Raw genomic sequence first — 20,384 nt, forward strand, 5'->3', positions numbered from 1 at the left:
TGTAATCTGTGGCCTACTGTATTTGAGTAGGAAGCAGCTAAACTGTTCATGGCCCCCGGTCACAAAGATGATGCCATGTTTGATCTGTTCCATCACCCTGCTCTGACACACTGTATTTTTAAAAATTGAGATATGATTCACCCTTTCAAAGTGTAATTCAGTGGTTTTTAGTATATTCACAAAGTTGCGCAACCATCACCATCATCTAATTCCGGAACATTTTCATCACTTGAAAAAGAAACCTTGTACCCATTGCCAGTCACTCCCCATTCCACCGCTTCCCTTTGCTTTTGGTAGCCACTAATCTACTTTCTCTCCTATGGATTTGCCTATTTTGAACACCTCATATAAATGGAATCACACATTATGTGGTCTTTTGTGACTGATTTTTTCTATTTAGCAATGTTTTCAAGGATCATCCGTGTCGTTGCATTTAATAGTACCTTATTCTTATTCATGGCTAAATAATATTCCATTGTATGCATAGGCCATATTTTATTTATCCATTCATCAATTGATGAACATTTGGGTTGTTTTCACCTTTGACTATTGTGACTACAGTAATTCCCCCTCTATTTATGGGGGATACATCCCAAGACCCCCAGTGGATTCCTGAAACTGCAGATAGTACCAAACCCCATTGTGATAGTCTGTCTGGTAACCAAGATGGCTACTAACTGACTAATGGGTGAGTAGTGTATGTATAGCATGGATACACTGGACAAAGGGATGACTCATGTCCTGGACAGAACAGTGGGATTTCATCATGCTACTCAGAATGGTGCATGATGTCAAACTTTCAAATCGTTTATTTCTGGAATTTTAATATTTTCAGACTCTGTGGGTAACTGAAACTGTGAAAAGTGAAACCACAGATGAGGGGGACTACTGCAGTGCTGTTATGAACATTCATGCACAAGTTTTTGTGTGATTATATGTTTTCAGTTCTCTTGGGTATATATCTAGGAGTGGATTGCTAGATTATATGGTAACTCTGTGTTTAACTTTTTGAGGAAATGTTTTCCATGGTGGATGTACCATTTATATTCCCAGTAATGTATAGGGGTTCCAGTTTCTTAGTATTCTTGCCAATACTTGTTATCGTTCATCTTTTTACTTATAAATTTCCTAGTGTATGGTGACACACTATATTTTGCTGGAAGAAATGTATAATCATCATATTTTCACATTTTCAGCCTTAAAGGCCTATTCAATGCAAAAATAATCATTTTCTCTAAATCTTTATCTTTTACCTATTGAAGGCTATCATTGGAATAATTCAATTATGTTATTTACTTGAACTTATAGGCTAATCATTGAAAATTCTTAATTATGACTTGAACTTTTGCCAGCTCTGAGGTGGATTTTATTGAAAATTTCAACCACATCTAAAACAACTCATTATTTAGATGAAATTTAAAAATTATTTTAAATCACTTGACTATGTTCCCTTGCCCCAGACTATTTCCAGTGCCTCAGACAGTTAAATAATGTTATTGAAACAACTACAAACACAAGATTTTCAAAGTCATTACTAAACATTGCAGAAGAAATATTTGCTTCCTTGCTTTATAAGTCACCCTGGCCAGTGCCTTTGAAGATATTTTCAAATTGTTTACTGGCATTGTGCATTAAACTCTTTCTTCAGAGTAGGCTCTGTGAGCCAGAAAAATAGTAACCTTTTTCTTTGTTAATACTAAAATTTATGTTGACCGTATGATTCACAAACTTTTGACATTATGTTATCTCCTTGTGGTGGTTACATTATCCCTTTGAAGACAGATATTAATATTCTTCTTGTATATATGAAAAATATACTCAGAAAGATTAACAATTGCCCAAGGATTCACAACTAATAAGTTGCTCATGTAGGCTTTCGATTTCATTTCTCTTGATTTTTTTCCCTCACAGCTGTGAACCCCGTATATCTGAGACAGGTCTCAGTTAATTTAGAAAGATTTTTTTGCCAAAGCCTGTCATGACACAGCCTCAGCAGGTCCTGACCACATATGCCCAAGGTGGTCAGAATACAGTTTGGTTTTATACATTTTAGGGAGACATGAGACATCGATAAACACATGTAAGATGAACATTAGTTCAGTCTGGAAAAGGTGGGACAACTCCAAGTGGGGAGGGGGCTTCCAGGTCATAGGTAGATAAGAGACAAATGGTTGCATTCTTTTGAGTTTCTGATTAGCCTCTCCAAAGGAGGCAATCAGATATGCATTTATCTCTGTGAGCAGAGAGATGACTGATTAGAATGAGAGGCAGGTTTGCCCTAAGCAATTCCCAGCTTGACTTTTCCCTTTAGCTTAGTGATTTTGGGGCCCCAATATTTATTTTCCTTTCACACAGAACTCTCTTCTAAATGTAGAATGCTCTCTTAACAAATATAAAAATGATGATATTAATACAATTCTCAATAGTTGCTCTTACTGCTTTAGTGATATGAAAAAACAAAAATTTAACTTAAAGTCTCAGTAACATCTGCATTTACAAGTCTCTGGTCTACCAAAACACCCATTCACTTAGAATAGTGCTAGGCCCTGGAGAAACAGCTGGGTCAAGACATGGCCCTGGCTGGGTGTTGTGGCTCACACCTAGCACTTTCGGAGGCTGAGGTGGGCGGATTGCTTGAGCCCAGGAGTTCAAGACCAGCCTGGGCAATTAAACCTTGTCTCTACAAAAATACAAAAATTAGCTGTGAGCGGTGGCATGCACCTGTAGTCCCAGCTACTTGGGAGGCAGAGGCAGGAGGATCATTTGAGCCCAGGAGGTGGAGGTTGCAGTGAGCTGAGATTGTGCTATGGCACTCCAACCTGGGTGACAGAGTGAGACCCTGCCTCAAAAAAAAAAAAAAAAAAAAAAAGTATATGGCCCTGTTCGTGAGAAGATCTCACTTTAGGGAGTGTAGACAAGTCAATTGACTGTAATGTGTGTGCTGGATGCTGTAAAGGAGATGTGTCTTGTGGTATACAGGGCAGGGGATGGGCCCTGGAAAAGCCTTCCCTAAGATGATGTGTATGAAAGAACCAGATCAGAGAATGGCAGTTCAGGTAGAGGTAGCTCTATGAGCTGAATGGTATGGAGGACCAGAGGAGATGTGGAGTGGAAATTTCAAGTGGTCTGAATGATGCAAACTTGGGGTGTATTTGCATATATTGAGTTAAAAGTTTGTGTTGGGGAAGATGGAACAGAAAATAGGCCTGAAGAGGTAAGTTAAGACTAATTTGAGAAAGGCCTTGCCAAATGTCTTTGGTTTTTTATTCAATCTATGGAAAAGCATCAGAGGCTTTTGAATGGGAGACCTGCATGATCAGATCTGATTTAGAAAGAATGGACAGCGGTGGTGAGGATGGTTTGTGGTGCAGTGAGAAAACAATGAGGACAATCGGTTGAAGGTTTTTGCTGTGACTCAGGTGAGGAATAATAAGGACCTGTATGGCAGAGCTAGTGGTGCTTTAAAAAAAGACAGGTATTCCAGGTTTTTTAGTTGGCAAGTAGAATTTTCATATGTTAGTGATGGTCACAGTTTGTAACCTGAGAATGTTTATTTGAGCTCTTTTCTAGTTCTTAATGTTCTTTACTAAAGAAGGACATCTAAGTCTGTGACTTACTGATTTTTTTCTAAAGGCAGTATTTGTTGGCTCATGGAAGTTGCAGATTGCCTTACAGAGAACTCTGATTCTGCAAGTTTAAGGGTTTTTTGCATTTGTTTTTAAACTTCAAATTTATTGAGACCTAATTTACATACAGTAAAATCCACCCTATTTAGTGTAGAGTTCACAGTTTTGACAAACATATATTGTCAAGTATGTAACTACCACCACAATCAAGGTATCAACCTATAAAGTTCTTTCCTGTGCCTTTGTAGTCAGCTGCCTCCTCTAACCCCCAGCCCCGGCAACCACTGATGTGATTTCTGTTCCTATGGATTTGCCCTTATTTACATAATATCACACAGATGGAATCATACAGTATGAAACCTTTTGTGTCTGACTTCTTTCACTTAGCATAGTACTTATGAGATTCATTCATGTTAATGCATGTACCAATTATTCACGTTGACTGTTGAGTAGTATTTCCTTGTAGGAATATACCACAAATTATTTATCTTTTCATTTGTTGATGGATGTTTTTATTGTGTCCACTTTTTAACTGTTGTAAGTAAAGCTGCTGTGAACATTCATGTACAAATGAACACATCTTTACATGGACATATAATACTTTTGGGTTAGTACCTAGAGGTTGAAAGTCTAGATTATATGGGAGATGTATATTTAACTTTTTACGAAACCACCATACTGTTTGTCATAGCAGTTGTACCATTGTAGATTCTCATCAGTAGTGTATCAGAGTTCCCCTTCCTCCACATCTTCACCAACACTTGGTATAGTCAGTCTTTTAAATTTAGCATTGTAATAGGTACATAGTGATATCTCATTGGGTTTAGTTTGTATTTCTCTAATGACTAATAATGATCATCTTTTTAAGTGTCTGTTCTCTATCTGCATTTCTTCTTGGTGAAGAATCTATTCAAATATTTTGCCCATTTTTGTGGGGTGAGGATTTTTTTTTCTTATTTTTGAGTTTTGAGAGTTCTTTACATATTCCAGACACAAGGTTTTTGTTTTTTTTTTTTTTTTTAAATCAGATTTATGCTTTGCAAAGATTTTTCTCACAATTTTTGGCTTGTCTTTTCATTCCCATAAAATTGTCTTTTGAAGAGTAGATATTTTAAATTTTGATGAAGTCCAGTTTATCAATTTTTTAAATGAATTATGTTTTTAGTGTCATGTCTAAGCAATTTTTGCCTAACCCAAGGTCACAAAGATTTTCTCCATTGGTTTATTCACCAGTTTTATAGTTTTAGATTTTACATTCACGTCTTTTTTCCATTTTGAGTTAATTTTTGTATATGGTGTGATCTATGGATCCAAGTTCATTTTTAAAAACATACTTAGCTAATTCTCACAGCACATTTGGTTAAAAAAAGGTTATTCTTTATTGCATTGCCTTTTTAAAGGCTATTTTTTAAAGAGAGGTTTTAGGTTCACAGCAAAATTAAAAAGAAGGTACAGAGATTTCCCGTATACTCCCTGCCCCCCAAATCTGTAGCCTCTCCATTATCATCTCACCATGAGAGAGATAGATTTATTGCAACTCATGAAGGTATATTGATACATCATTATCACCCAAAGTCCATAATTTACGTTAGGGTTCATTCTCGGTATTGGACATTCTTTATGTTTAGACAAATGTATGATGGCATGTATCCAACACTGTAGTATCATAGAGTATTTTCACTGCCCTAAAAATTATCTGTGCCCTGTACATTTATCCCTCCCTCCCATCTAACCCCTGGCAACCGTTGATTTTTTTTTTTTTTTTTTAGCTGTCATCATAGTTTTGCCTTTTATGGAGTTATATAGTTGGAATCATACAAGGATGTAGCCTTTTCAGATTGGCTTCTTTCACTTACTAATGTATATTTAAGGTTCCTCTGTGTGTTTTCATGGCTTGATAGTTCATTTCTTTTTAGTGCTGAATAGTATTCCATTGTCTGGATATACCACAGTTTATCCATTCACCTACTGAGTGACATCTTGGTTGCTTCCGAGTTTTATCAATTATGAATAATGCTGCCATAAACACCCCTGTGGATGTTTTTGTGTGGACATAAGTTTTCAACTCTTTTGGGTAAATACCAAGGGATGCAATTGCTAGACCATATGGTAAAAGTATGTTTAATTTTATAAGAAACCACCAAAGTGCCTTACAAGATGGCTGTCCCATTTTGCATTCCCTCTAGCAGTGAATGAAAGTTTGTTTTGTTCCACATCCTTGTCAGCATTTGGTGTTGTCAGTGTTCTGGATTTTGGCCATTCTAATGGGTTGGTAGTGTTTGCTCGTTATTGTGATTTTCACTTCCCTGATGACATATAATGTGGAGCATCTTTTCATTTGCTTATTTGCCATTTATATATCTTCTTTGGTGAGATGCCTGTTTAAGGTCTGTGGCCCATATTTTAGTTAGGTTGTTTGTTTTCTTACTGTTGAGTTTTAAGAGTTCTTCTGGGTTTTGGATAACAGCCTTTTATCAGATATGTCTTTTTCAGCTATTTTCTTCCAGTCATTGGCTTGTCTTTTCATTCTCTTGACATTGCCTTTTGCAGAGCAGAAGTTTTCAATTTTAATGAAGTCCAGCTTATCAATTCTTTCTTTCATGGATTGTGCCTTTGGTATTTGTATCTTCTGGAATTTCTCCTATATTATCTTCTAGGAGTTTTATACTTTTGCATTTTACACTTCGGTTTATTAATGTTGAATTAATTTTTGTGAAGGGCATAGGGTCTATGTCTAGATTCATTTTTTGCATGTGATGGCCAGTTCCAGTGCCAGTTGAAAATTCTTTGCTCCATTGAATTGCCTTTGTTCCTTTTTCAAAGACCAGTTGACTATATTTACACAGGTCTATTTATGGGCTATTTTGTTCCATTGACTATTTGTCTATTGCTAATACCACACTATTTTTATTACTGTAACCTCATGGTAAGTCCTGAATTCAGGTAGTGTCAGTCTTCCAACTTTGCTGTTCTCCTTCAATATTGTGTTGTCTATTTTGGGTCTTTTCCCTCTCCATATAAACTTTAGAATTGGTTCGTTGATATCCACAACATAACAATTCTGGGATTTTGATTGGGATTGCATTGACTCCATAGTTCAAGTTGGGAAGACCTGCTATCTTGACAATACTGAGTCTTCCTATCCATGAGCATGGAATATCTTTCCATTAATTTAGTTCTTTTTTGATTTCTTTCATCAGAGTTTTGTAATTTTAATTGTACAGATCTTGTACTTTTTTGTTAGATTTATACCTAAGTATGTTATTTTTGGAGGTGCTAATGTCAATGGGGTTGTGTTTTTAATTTATAATTCCACTTGTTCATTATTGGTGTATAGATGAGTGATTAACTTTCATATATTTACTTTGTATCCTGCAACCTTATTGTAAGTGATTTTTAGTTCCAGGAGTTCTTTTGTCAGTTCTTTCAGATTTTCTATATAGACAATCATGCCATCTGTGAACAAAGACAATTTTATTTCTTCCTTTCTAATCAGTATATATATATATATTTTAAATCTTACTGCAAATTAGCTGGGAATTCAAGCACAGTGTTGAAAAGGAGTGGTGAAAGGCAACATCCTTGCCTTGTTCTTGATCTTAGTGGGAAAGCTGCTTGTTTCTCACCATTAAGTATAATGCTAGCTATAGGTTTTTTGGTACATATGTATTTTTTTTAATCAAGTAGAGGAAGTTCTCCTCTATTCCTAGTTTACTAAGAGGTTTATCATAGATGGGTGTTGGATTTTTTTTCAAGTACTTTTTCTGCATCTGTTGATAGGATCATGTACTTTTTCTTCCTTAGCCTGGATTACATTAATTGGTTTTTGAATGTTGAAACTTGCATGCTTGGGGTAAACCTCACTTGGTTGTAGTATATAATTCTTTTTTGGATTTGATTTGCTAATATTTTCTGAGGATTTTTGCATCTGTGTTTATGAGGGATATTTGTAGTTTTCTTTTCTTGTGCTATCTTTGGTTTTGGTACTGGGGTTATGCTGGCCTCACAGAATGAGTTAGGCAGTATTTCCTCTACTTCTGTCTTCTGAAAGAGATTGAGAGACTTGGTATAATTTGTCAACCTCAAGTGTTTGGTAGAATTCACTAGTGAACCCATCTGGGCTTGGTGTTCTCTGCTTTGGAAAGTTATTAATTATTGGAAGGTTATTAATTATTGATTCATCTATTTTTTCTTGTGTGAATTTTGGCAGATTTTTGTCCTTCAAGAAATTTGTTCATTTTGTCTAGGTTATAAACTCTGTGGGCATGGAGTTGTTCACAGTATTCCTGATAATCCTTTCAGTGTCTCTGGGATCTGTAGTGATGTCCCCTCTTTCATTTCTGATATTGTAATTTGTGCCCTCTCTCTTTTTTCTCCCTTAGCTTGGCTACAGCCTTATAGATTTTATTGAACTTTTAAAAGAAACAGCTTTTGGCTTCATTTATTTTTTTTCTATTAATTTTCGTTTTTGATTTTATTCATTATCCTCTAATTTTTATTATTGCTCTACTTTTGCTTACTTTGTATTTAATTTGCTCTTTTACTGATTTCCTAATGTGGAAGCTTAGATGATTGATTTTAGGGCTTTTTTTTTTCTTTTCTAATATATGTATTCAGTGCTCTAAATTTCCATCTAAGTGCTACTTTCATTGCATCCCACAAATTTTAATAAATTGGGTTTTTGTTTTCATCCAGCCCAAAGTACTTTTATTTTATTTTTTGAGAAATGGCCTCACTCTGTCACCCAGGCTTGAGTGCAGTGGCATGATCACGGCTCATTGCAGTCTTGACCTCCCAGGCTTGGGTGATCCTCCCACTTCAGCCTCCCGAGTAGTTGGGACTATAGGAATGTGTCACTGTGCCCAGCTAATTTTTGTATTTTTTTGTAGAGGCTGTGTTTCACCATGTTGCCCAGCTGATCTTAAACTCCTGAGGTCAAGCCATCAGCCCGCCTCTGTCTCCCAAAGTTCTGGGATTACAGGCGTGAGCCACCACACCCAGCCTCAAACTATTTTTAAATTTCTTTTGAGATGTCTTCTTTGACCCATGAGTTACTTATTAATAGAAGTATGTTGTTTAATCTCTGTGTATTTTGAAATTTCCAGTTATCTTTGTTATTGATTTCTAATTTAATTCTAATGGTCTGAGAGCATACCTTATATGATTTCTCTTAAATTTGTTAAGGTATGCTTTATGGCTCAGAATGTGGTCTGTCTTTGGTGAATGTCCCATCTGAGCATAAGACAAAGGAATTGCCTTTGTGCTTTTATAAAAAATCATTTGTTTTTGTATATTTATATGTGGGTTTACATCTGGACTTTCTATTCTGTTCCATTGATCTATTTGTCTGCCTTTATGCAGTACCACACTGTTGTGATTACTATAATAATTTTTGGAATCAGATAGTGTTAGTCCTTTAACTTTGTTCTTTTATTTCATAGATATTTTGGTTGTCTTAAGTCCATTTCATTTCCATGTGAATTTTAGAATATGCATGTCAATTTCTACATAAACCTGCTGGAATTTTTATTGTGATTACACTGAATCTATTGACATCTTAATAATACAGTTTCAGCATCCCAAGCTTGAAATCCTAAATACTCCAAAATCCAAAACTTCTTGAGCACCAACATGTTGCTCAAATGAAGTGCTCTTTCTAGAGCATTTTGGATTTCAGATATTCAGATTTGGGATGTTCAACTACTCAGTATAAAGCAAATATTCCAAAATCCTAAAAAATTTGAAATCCAAAACATTTCTGATCCCAAGCATTTTGGATAAGGAATACTCAACCTGTATTAAGTCTTTGAGCATATCTATCTCTCCATGTATTTAAATCTTGAACTTTCCTCAGCAATATTTTGTAGTAGAGGTTTTTAGCATTTTGTCAGATTTGTCTCTTAAATATGTCATAATTTTGAAGCTATTATAAATGGTATTTTTAAAAATACTAATTTCTGGTTAATTGCTAGTGTGTAGAAATAAAATTAATTTTTATGTTGATTGGTATCTCAGGCATCAGAAAACTTTTCCTGTAAAGGATCAGGTAGTAAATATTTTAGGCTTTACGGGCCATATGGTCTCTGTTGCAACTACTTAACTCTCCTTTTACAGTATGAAACCAGCATAGACAATATGTTAATGAATGAGTATCTATGTTTCAAAACATTTTATTTACAGAAACAGAAAGTGGGTTGGGTTTGGCTGTAAGTCGTAGTTTGCCAAACTCTGTTGTTGTATCCTGCAACCTTGCTAAGCTTGTTAGTCCTAGTAGCTTTTTAAAAAGTAATAATTTATTGAAGTGAAACTCACCTAACATAAATGTAACCATTTTAAAGTGATAAATTTAGTGGCATTTAGTATATTCACAGTGTTGTACAGTCACCACCTTTGTCTGGTTCTAAAACATTTCCATCACTCCAAAGTAAAACCCCTTACCCATTAGCAGTTTCCCCCCATTCCATTCCCTTCTTCCCCCAGCCCCTGGCAACCAGCAATCTACATTCTGTATCTATAGGCTTATATATTCTATATATGTCATATAAATGGAATCACACTATATGTGACTTTTTGCATCTGGCTGCTTTTACTATGCTTAATACTTTGGAGCTTCACTCGTGTTGTAGCATAAATCAGTACTTCATTCCTTTTTATGGCTGAATATTTCATTTTTATATATACTATGATTTGTTTATCTGCCATTCCTTGATGGAGACATTTGGACTGTTTTCACCTTTTGGTTGTTGTGAATAATGCTGCTATGAACGTGTGTACATGTGTTTGCTTGAGTACCTGTTTTCATTCTTGTGGGTATATACCTAGGGGTGGAATTGTGGGATCATATGGTAATTCTACATTTAACTTTCTTTTTTCTTTCTCGAGACAGGGTCTCACTGTCACCCAGGCTGGAGTGTGATGGTGTGACTATGGCTAACTGCAGCCTCAGCCTCCTAGGCTCAAGTGATGTTTCCACCTCAGCCTCCCAAGTAGCTAGGAAAACAGGCATGTGCCACTATACCCAGTTATTTTTTTTTTTTAAATTGTGGAGATGGGGTCCCACTGTGTTGCCCAGGCTGGTCGTGAACTTCTGGCCTCAAGCAATCCTCCTGCTTTGGCCTCCCAAAATGCAGAGATTACAGGCATGAGCTACCACGCCCAGCCTTTTTGAAGTCTAGTAGTGTTTTTTAATTTTTAAAGATCACATCAGAATTTCTAAACAGATGATCACGTCATCTGTTAGTAAAGAGTTTTACTTCTTTGGTGATCTGGATGCCTTTTATCTCTCTTTCTTGCCTGATTGCATTGGCTAGAGACACCAGTAAAATAGTGAATGAAAGTGGTGAGAGCAGACCATGTTTTGTTACTGTTCTTAAGAGGAAAGTATCCATGAAGTATGTATAATGCTGGAAGATGATTTTTTTGTGTGTGATGCCCTTTATTAGGTTGAGGAGGTTCCTTCTATTTCTAGTTTGCTGATCTTTTTTTTTTTTTTTTTTAAATTGAGAGTGTATGTTAGATTTTGTCAAATGGTTTGTCTGGCATCTTAATCACATGGATTTTTTCTTTTCCACTATTGTGAATTGCATTGGTTGATTTGTAAATGCTAAGTCAAACCCATATTCCTGAGATAATCCTTTGGTCATGATGTATCTTCCTTTAATATATTATTATATTCTATTTGCTAAGATTTTGGTTAGAACTTTTGCATTTATGTTCATGAGGGATATTAGTGTGTAGTTTTCTTATATTTTGTCTAATTTTGTTATCAGAATAATGAAGACCTCATGGAATTAGTTGAGAAGTATTCCCCCCTCTTCAGTTTTTTTGGAAGTTTCTGTAGAATTGGCAAATAACAGAACAGCCTCCCTCAGCCTTATGCATAGCTTTAATTAAGAAATGCAGGGTTGGAAATTTGTGTGCAGTTATTGTGTTCATACTGCTCTTCATCATTTGCCTCACTTCTGTACATTTTTGGGGACAGCATTAAAAAATTCCCCTTCTCTTAGATTTTCATGAGGACTTAAAAAACAGCTAACATGTATTGAATGCTTGCTATATGGTAGGAGTTGAGCTAAGCAGCTACATATATTTTTCAGATGTAGAAACAGATATAAAGTGATTATGGAATTTTCTCAAAACCACAGACTTAGTAAATAAAGAAGCAAGGCTTGAACCCAGATTTGTTTATTCCAAAGTTGTAAGACCACTAAGGTCTTAACAGTTATTAACACTTAGAATTCATACAAGACATTGTTTTTGTATTTAGAATGAGTAGTCATGTATATGCTGTGAGTTTTTTTACTTGTCATGTTGGTGATCTCTTTGTACATGGTTGCCCTCTCTGGGGATGGGTAGAACATATGACTAATTAAACATTACAGGGGCATCTGTTAGTATTAAACGAGTAAGGCTTTGTGCTGCTGAACTCCAGCTCATCCTTTAACATGTAGCACAATGAAGACATCTTCTGACAGGCTTTCCAAAAAAAATAGCTGCACTTGTTTTAGTGCATTCAAAGTGCATTTAGTGCATTTGTACCTGCTTTTGATACAACTGAATGGCAATTACACATTTGCTTGGCTGCCTCTCTCTATATATTTTTAATACGTATTTATTGAGATTTAATTTATATACCATATAAAATCCACCCATTTTAAGTGTAGCATTTATTAAATGTACAGAATTGCACAACCATTACTACAGTCTAGTTTTAAAACATTTCCATCGCCCCCAAAAGTACCCTCATGTGCCCATTTGCAGTTAAACCCTAATATTATCCCTAGCCATAGGAAACCACTGATGTGCTTTCTTTCTCTATATAGATTTGCCTTTTTTGAACGTTTCATGTAAGTGAAATAATATATGGTCCTTTGTGTCTGGATTCTTTTACTTAGCATGATTTTGAGGTTTGTCCATTATGATTTTGAGGTTCGTCATTTTTTTTTTTTTTTGAGACGAAGTCTCACTCTGCTGCCACAGGCTGGAGTGCTATGACACGATCTTGGCTCACTGCAACTGCCACCTCCCTGGTTCAAGCAATTCTTCCACCTCAGCCTCCCGAGTAGCTGGGACTACAGGCGAGCCCTACCACACTCAGCTAATATATATATATTTTTTTGAGATGAAGTTTCGCTCTCTTTGTCCAGGCTGGTGTGCAATGACGCTATCTTGGCTCACCACAACCTCTGCCTCCGGGGTTCAAGCAATTCTCCTGCTTCAGCCTCCCGAGTAGCTGGGATTACAGGCATGCGCCACCCGGCTAATTTTGTATTTTTAGTAGAGACAGGGTTTCTCCATGTTGTTCAGGCTGGTCTCAAACTCCCGACCTCAGGTGATCCACCCGCCTTGTCCTCCCAAAGTGCTGGGATTACAGGCGTGAGCCACCGTGCCCGGCCAATTTTTTGTATTTTTCATAGAAACAGGGTTTCACCATGTTGGCCAGACCGGTATCGAACTCCTGACCTCAAGTGATCCACCTGCCTTGGCCTTCCAAAGTGCTGGGATTACAGATATGAACCACCGTGCCCAGCCACATTTTGTGTGCCACATTTTGTTTATCTGTACATTGGTTGATGGATATTTGAATTGTTTCCACTTTTTGACTATTAAGAATAATGCTGCTATGAATATTTGCATGCAAGTCATTTGTGTGGACACGTTTTCATCTCTTCTGAGTAGATACATAGGAGTAGAATTGCTTAGTCATTTGCCTTTCATCTTTAATTCCTTGAGGGCAGGAACCTCTCCTTGGAGTCTTAGTATTGCCTTAGTGGTCTTTGAATTGCTTCATCTAGCATGCTTGCCACATAGTAGGTCTTGAAATTGATCAGGTGGTGTTTGTGACATATTCTCATGTTTTGTGAGCCTTTGCTTGCTTTTATGCACACTGTCCCCCTTTCTTGCCATATTGAAAGAGTTTCATTTTTATCTTGATTCTTTGCAATCCTAGTGAACAATTGTAGCGGTTTTGGATGACCTAGATTTTTATTTCTAGCAAAACCCCATGTATATACTCAGTACTTTTAAGACAATGCAACTTTAACAAAAATAGAAAAACGTGTGCCTTATTTACATTATATACACATTATTACCCTATTGAATATTTTTGGTGAGGGTACATAAGGTGAACAGAATATAAATTGTCTCTTACTCAAGTGGGTAGAGTGAAGAAAGTCTTTTGAGTGTCTGATATGGTCTGCACAAACTCTTTTGTTCTGAGACTTACATGTTTGTAACCAAGTGAAGTAAAAATACTTCCCTAACAAAGTACTGCCCCATTTTAACTAGGAAACAGGAAGCCTAAATAAGAGGGAGGATGGGGTTATTTCACCAGAAAGAAAGTGCTATAAAGTTACCAATACTGTTAAGAACGACTTAAGTTAAAAGAGATTAGTTGAAATTCTAAAAAAAAAAAAAAATCACCTTATGTAAAAGCCTCGGTATTTTCAACTTTTTTTCTACACCCAAAGTCTGGCTCTTTACCTGCAAAACTAGGAGCAAATTTTAACTTGCACTATAGTTCTCATTTATAAACAACTTTCTTCCTTGGTTTGACTGTACCCTATATGCTCCATATCACTTGAAGAAATGTTTGATTTTTCTGTGGGCATTAGTGAGATAGGCTCCCTGTTGTATATTAGACAAACCAAAGGGCATTCTGTAATCTGTGGGCAACTAGTTTCCACCATCAACCACCCCAGGGTACAGGACACGTTTTTGAGAGAAGGAAATACAATAGTGCCCGCCTTATCTGCGGTTTCACTTTCCGTGGTCTCAGTTACCCTCAGTATAGTACGATTTTTTGAGAGCTCACATTCACATAACTTTTATTACAGTATATTGTTGTAATTGAGTTATTGTTAATCTCTTGCTGCATCTAATTTGTAAATTAACTTTATCATAGGTATGTAATATAGGAAAAAACATGCAGTTCAGTACTATCTATGTTTCAGGCGTCCATTGGGAGTCTTGGAACATATCCTCCGTAGATAAGCGGGGACTAATGTATCATTGTTAAATTCCTAAGTCAAAATTGATAACGGTAGCAAAAGGGATTAGATTAAATGAGGACATGTCAAAAGGCCAGACACATAATGATCAATATGGGTTCATTCGCCCTAGTTAGCTCATATTAATAATTTCTCAATAGTGGTTTTTAAAACTATGGATTCTGGAGCTAGCTTTGTGACTGTAGGCAAGTTACTCAATTCTTTAAGCCACAGTTTCCTGATATAAATGCAATGAGGATAATAGCACTGCTTTACAGTAGTACTTTAGAGGGGTACTATGATTAAATGAAATAATATATTGAATTATCATTGTGCGTGGCACATAGTAAGTGCTCAGTAAAGCATTAGTTTAATTTAAAACAGAAAAACATAACCAGTTCCCTGAGAGGCTCATAGGCCAGAGACATGCTCTTTGACATCTGATAGATGAATGGCCTCATTAGAGGCTTTCCATTCAAATTTCAATAACATGGGAGCTAGGGGCTCTGAATCAGTGCTTAAATTCTGAGCCTGTTTACTTTCTTACAGAGTTTACTTCCTTATAAAATGGAAACGAGAATAATCTGCCTCATTATTTTCATGTCATTAATTCATTCAGTGAGGATTGTTAAAAATGTATGTGAAGGTGTTCTACAGATATGTAAGGTTACTACTTAAAGTGAATGGTACAGCCATAATGTGTATACACATTGATGCCGTATCTGGTATCTCTGCATTATACCTGAAGACACTGGGAAAGGTTTGTTATACACTTTTCCAATCACATACTCTGATTGAGGGTAGCAATAGTATTTTTCTTATTCACGTTGTATCTTCAATATTATATAGTAGGCAGGTAGCAAATATTTGGTGCACATGATGATGGATAAGGCAAATTTGGCTTTTAAATCACAATGCTTTTTTTCTTAGTGATGGAGATCTCTTGTGGAAAAAAAAGTACTCAGAGAAGTTTGTTAGGTCATCCAGTTCCTGGATATGGCCTGAACATCAAATGTTTTGGAAAATACTGAATGGATTGTATAGAATAGCTGACTTCCACTACCCTGCCCGACCTTTCTATTCTATGTGCAATGCTGCTATGATATTTATATTAAATGTTTATTCCTTTTCTTGAAGAGTTGATTTTAAAATAAGCTAAGAATTTTGACTAGATAACATTAGCTTACATAAAATGTCATCTTTTGTGATAAAGACATACATTTGAAGCAGCCTCAGGAGTGAATTTCTCCTTCCCTTAGTACCCTTTGCAGTAATTGGCACACAACCATTTGAGGCATGGATGGGATAATCTTCAGGTCTTTGGCACCAGGGTTAAGCTTATTTTGAATCTATGCCATATTAGCAGGCGAACATTGCCACACTGACATTTAAATGCCCACCATATTATCTTAAGGTTCCTGAAGCGAGGGTAACTCTACTTTCAGTAAACAAAAATCAGATTGGACAATCGGAACTGTACAAGTTCTACAAAAGCATGTTGGAGTCACATAATGAAAAAGCAGATTTTTTTATTATGATGTTTCTCCATATTTGGCATTGCTGTAAATGGCTAACTAACATTTACTGCCAATTCGGTACAAATGTGTGGTTTGGTAATACCAGAACAGCAAATTTAAATGAAAAAATAAAAGTTAAACATTTCCACACAAGGTTTTACAGTCTGACATTTCACTGCGTAGGTAAAAAGACACTTTTTTTTTTTTTTAACTACAGATTATTATTCAGCATGAATAAAAAACTACAACTTTTATTTTTAAACAGGAGTCACTGGTTTTAATTTTTACACATTTTAAAATTACTGTGATAAAAAATAATGAAAAAGCTTCTTAATAATGCCATACACAGTATAATATAGATTTGTCCCCATTATATAGCATTTAATATACAAAATAGAATATTGACACACTTGAATCTATATGTAGTTAAGCAAGTTATTTGAGGAGGGTATTTTCATACAGCCTTTCATCAGAAAATAAAATCCTTTCAGACATTTTCTAGAGAGAAGCAAATCCTTTCCTGAAAACCTGGTCACTAATCCTGGGTGGACCAGGTTGCTTGAAAATAGTCTGGGAAATTATGAAACTCCACCCAAAGGGTTTAAAGTGTCCTCCTTACACTTTTATTTCCCTTCTGACACTAAAACCAGACACACACACAAAAAAACACATTCACCTACAGCTACAGTCAGGGAGTGACCAGCCAAGATGGAAATCTCACTGAAGGCTACCATGGTTCTGGAAGTTTGACAGATCAATGTATTGTATAACAATATTTTTCATTCCATGGTGATGTAGTTTTCAGGGTTTTTAAAAGGGAACTAAAATTATGAGACTTAGGTGAAACTGGAATTGCTCCCTGCCTCTGAATTCTGAAGGGAGCGTGGCTTTCCTTCATGGCATGCCCAGAGCTCATCCCATGCTAATTATCCAGCACTTCATAGACACAAATCATGTGAGTTTTCCTTTTGGGGTGGCCAAGGTTTCCTCCCATAGTTTTAGGCATTTGGATATATATACCCCAAAAGTGTTATGTCCTAAGTGCCTCAGTTCTGCTTGTATAGTATCCCACAGAATACCTACAAACACTAAAAATACTTTTCAGGATTTGTTGTGAGTAACCAACTCTCACTGAAGTTACTACAAACTTCAATAGTTTGGGTTGGGATGGCCAGATAACACATACATAGGAAATAAATCTGCTTTCAAACAGCACCACCATATAGCACTTAAATCCACAATTAAACATAATTAAGATGACTTTCTTTTCCCCCACGTATCCTAAAAGGGCACAGCTTCTTTTCCCATTTAATGAAAAGCCTCCTATAGTTGTTGATGAGCATCAGTTGACTTATTATTGACAACGAAGTGCACATAATCTTCTTTTTCTCATTGAGTTCTATTTTTTGAGCGCCAAGATTGTTGGGATGAAAATCAGATTAATGTGTGAGATGTGCTTTCTGGTTTTAACCACATAACATTCTATAAAGGAATGATAATCTACGTTTTAGAAGCTCTTTTTGAAACTTAACACTGTCATTGATAAGAATATTCAAGCAGTTTTCTTAGGCACCAAAAATTTATCCAGCCGGGTTACACACCATCTTAAAATATTACATTCCCTTTTAGAGAGCATTCAAAAAGCAAATGATTGTTTTTTTATTAAATAATTTCTCCAAAATACTGAAAATAACAAATAACATTCAAAAAGCATTCAAAGAAAACAAAAACATGTCCTCATTTTATTTGGAAATAAACTCTTGTTGTAGGATAGAAAGGAATTAGTGTATTATTGGCAACCTATGAGATTCTGCACTATTTACATATTGCTGGTACCTCTATGCAAACTATTGCCAAACTTCTGAAGCTTCTGTTGTCATTCAACTGCTGGGGGAGGGCTGTATGTGAAAGTAACCCGCTATTAGATGGTGCCTTTAAGGATGTAAGCACCACCTTCCTGTATCCTGTTTACATACTTTACATACTTTAGTGCAAGGGGAGATTGAGTAAACTAAACCTGCGCCGACAGACTCACTGTTGGAATGAGAAGGGTGGTCAGAATGGGAGGCAGAGGATAACTTCCTCTGTAATCTCACTGGGTCAGAGCCTCAGCAGCCTTCACTGCACACAGGACCAGTCTCCATCTCCCTCTTCCCCTAGAGCAAACTGTTTGTTTGGTTTCTGAGACCATCGCTGCCTGTATGAATGCATGTACAAACTATAAATCATATAGGTTATCCATCAGCATTTCTTTGACCCCTACAAAAAATATATAACATGTCATGATAAAACAATCTCATCTAAAAATCATTCTTATTTTACACTATACAAGCTATTTTACAATCATTTTAATAAATTGCATGTAAAGCTGCAGTAGCCCTTCCCTTCCCAGATTAGTGAATACCAATATGATATATATCTGAAACTATAACTAAATATAAAAATATATTAGAAGTTCCATATTTTTAATATTAGATTTTCAGTTTTCTATTACACAAATAATTTGGCCACCTTGAATAGAAATCAAATTTCTTGTGGCTTAGTAAATATGTTAAGTTTTGAGTTTACAGAAAGTTGGTAAGGTGCACACAGAAAGGGCTACTACAGCTTCTATTTTGTTTAAAATAATTTTCAACAGTGAAGAAATTCACAGGACTTGTGTTAAACTCTATGGCACACATTAGGGATGTGTAGTTTTACAAACATGGATGTCTGACATACAGTTCTAAATCACAAAAATCAGTAGCTGAGCTTTCCTGTACCATCAGGAAAGATTAACCAATTGGTGACAGATGGGAATGTGAAAATGGGTGTCTAGCCATTTTTGCCATATTAGAGATTTAGTTTTTGGGTAAAGTTTAGTGAGAGGAATTACTTGCTCTGATTAAAAGTCTCTCAGCTGTGTTACAGCTGGTTATCTGGAATCACAACTTTTAAGAAGTTATACAAACTACTTCAAAAGGTCCCGAAAGACAAATAGTTTACCAGCTTTCTTGCCATATAGCCATTGCAAAAATAGGGCATTAGGTACAGACAGGGCCTCTTGGTAGTTATTTTTTAAATTAGTCTTTTGCAACCATCATCCACAGTTTACCCAGCAGGTCACTGGACTAGGTGCTCTATACCAGTTAGGACTGTTAATTTGCACAACCTATATAATTCTCCACTGAAGCAGATATATACAAAATATGAGCTTTTTTTTTTTTTTTTTTTTTTTTTTTTTGACAAGAATACTGGAGATTTGAGTCAATTTTTGTGGTCTTCTGATAGCTAAGTGCCATCAGGTTAGAAGCACCAACCCATTTTCACACAGATGATTGACTGATTAATGTTTAGAGTTTATTTGGGAAAGCTACGAACTAGCTGCCCATCTTAAACAGCTGTACAATAACTTGAATAAAAAATTATGTAAGAAAAAAATGAGCAAGCGTAGTTCACTAAATATAAAGGAAATTGTTAAAACCAGACAGTAATAGCTATAAAAGGCACAACTTCCCTTTTCTGATATACACTTGTAAACTTTTTTTCAGGTTTCCATGCATAAATCAAAAATGCTATCCTAACTATACGGGGGGGGATACACCAACAGAAAGTCTAGAAAATTTCATCCAGCCAACTGTGAAAAAAAGTATGAAGAGAAAGTTCATCACACAGACTTTGGGCACTGGTGGTTTAGGTGCCATCCTTCTTTGACTGTGGAGATTACATCCACATATTAAGGTTTCTAATTTCTGGGATATATTAACTAATAAATTTCACCGTCTACTCTCCCATCACTGAAAAGTGATGACGACTCAATTGCTTCTGTTGCCAAGTCTTGGCCCTCTATAAACCACATGTAGTGCGTATTTAAAACAAAACAACAGATGAAAACAATAAAAAATAAAACAACAAAACCTCTACAGGACAAACTGATAGTTTAGTTTATACAATAAAAGCTATTAATTCGACTTTCTTTAAGGCAACCATTCTTATTAAGGCAGTCACTTTTGATGAAACAGAAGTTTTTTGATATTTCCATTTGAATATTTTGGTATCTGATTGGTGATGATTTCAGCTAACATCTCTGGGAATTCAATACTCATGGTCTTATCCAAAAATGTTTGGAAGCAATAGTTAAGGAGATTTTCAACCACCTGCAAGAGAAGATATAGTAATGATCAGGCTTCCAAATTGGTCAGTGGGAACATCTCATGTTTGTTGTCCTCTATTTTGAAAAAATTATCTGGCCTAGAATATACCAATCTCACTGG

At 35.9% G+C, this 20,384-nt stretch overlaps 1 protein-coding gene across 2 annotated transcripts in view; it reads right to left on the reverse strand.

Moving 5' to 3' along the window:
* Positions 1 to 16,126: 16,126 nt before the first annotated feature.
* Positions 16,127 to 20,384, reverse strand: part of NR3C1 (nuclear receptor subfamily 3 group C member 1) — a 454,994-nt gene continuing 450,736 nt past the window's right edge. For both annotated transcript variants that reach the window (XM_034960705.3, XM_055112738.2), the window contains exon 9: positions 16,127 to 20,267. In XM_034960705.3, coding sequence (XP_034816596.1) covers positions 20,115 to 20,267 — 153 coding nt within the window. In that variant the 3' untranslated portion in view covers positions 16,127 to 20,114. The remainder of the gene's footprint in view (positions 20,268 to 20,384) is intronic.

This window comes from Pan paniscus, chromosome 4 (genome assembly GCF_029289425.2).
Source record: "Pan paniscus chromosome 4, NHGRI_mPanPan1-v2.0_pri, whole genome shotgun sequence".
NCBI lineage: Eukaryota > Metazoa > Chordata > Mammalia > Primates > Hominidae > Pan > Pan paniscus.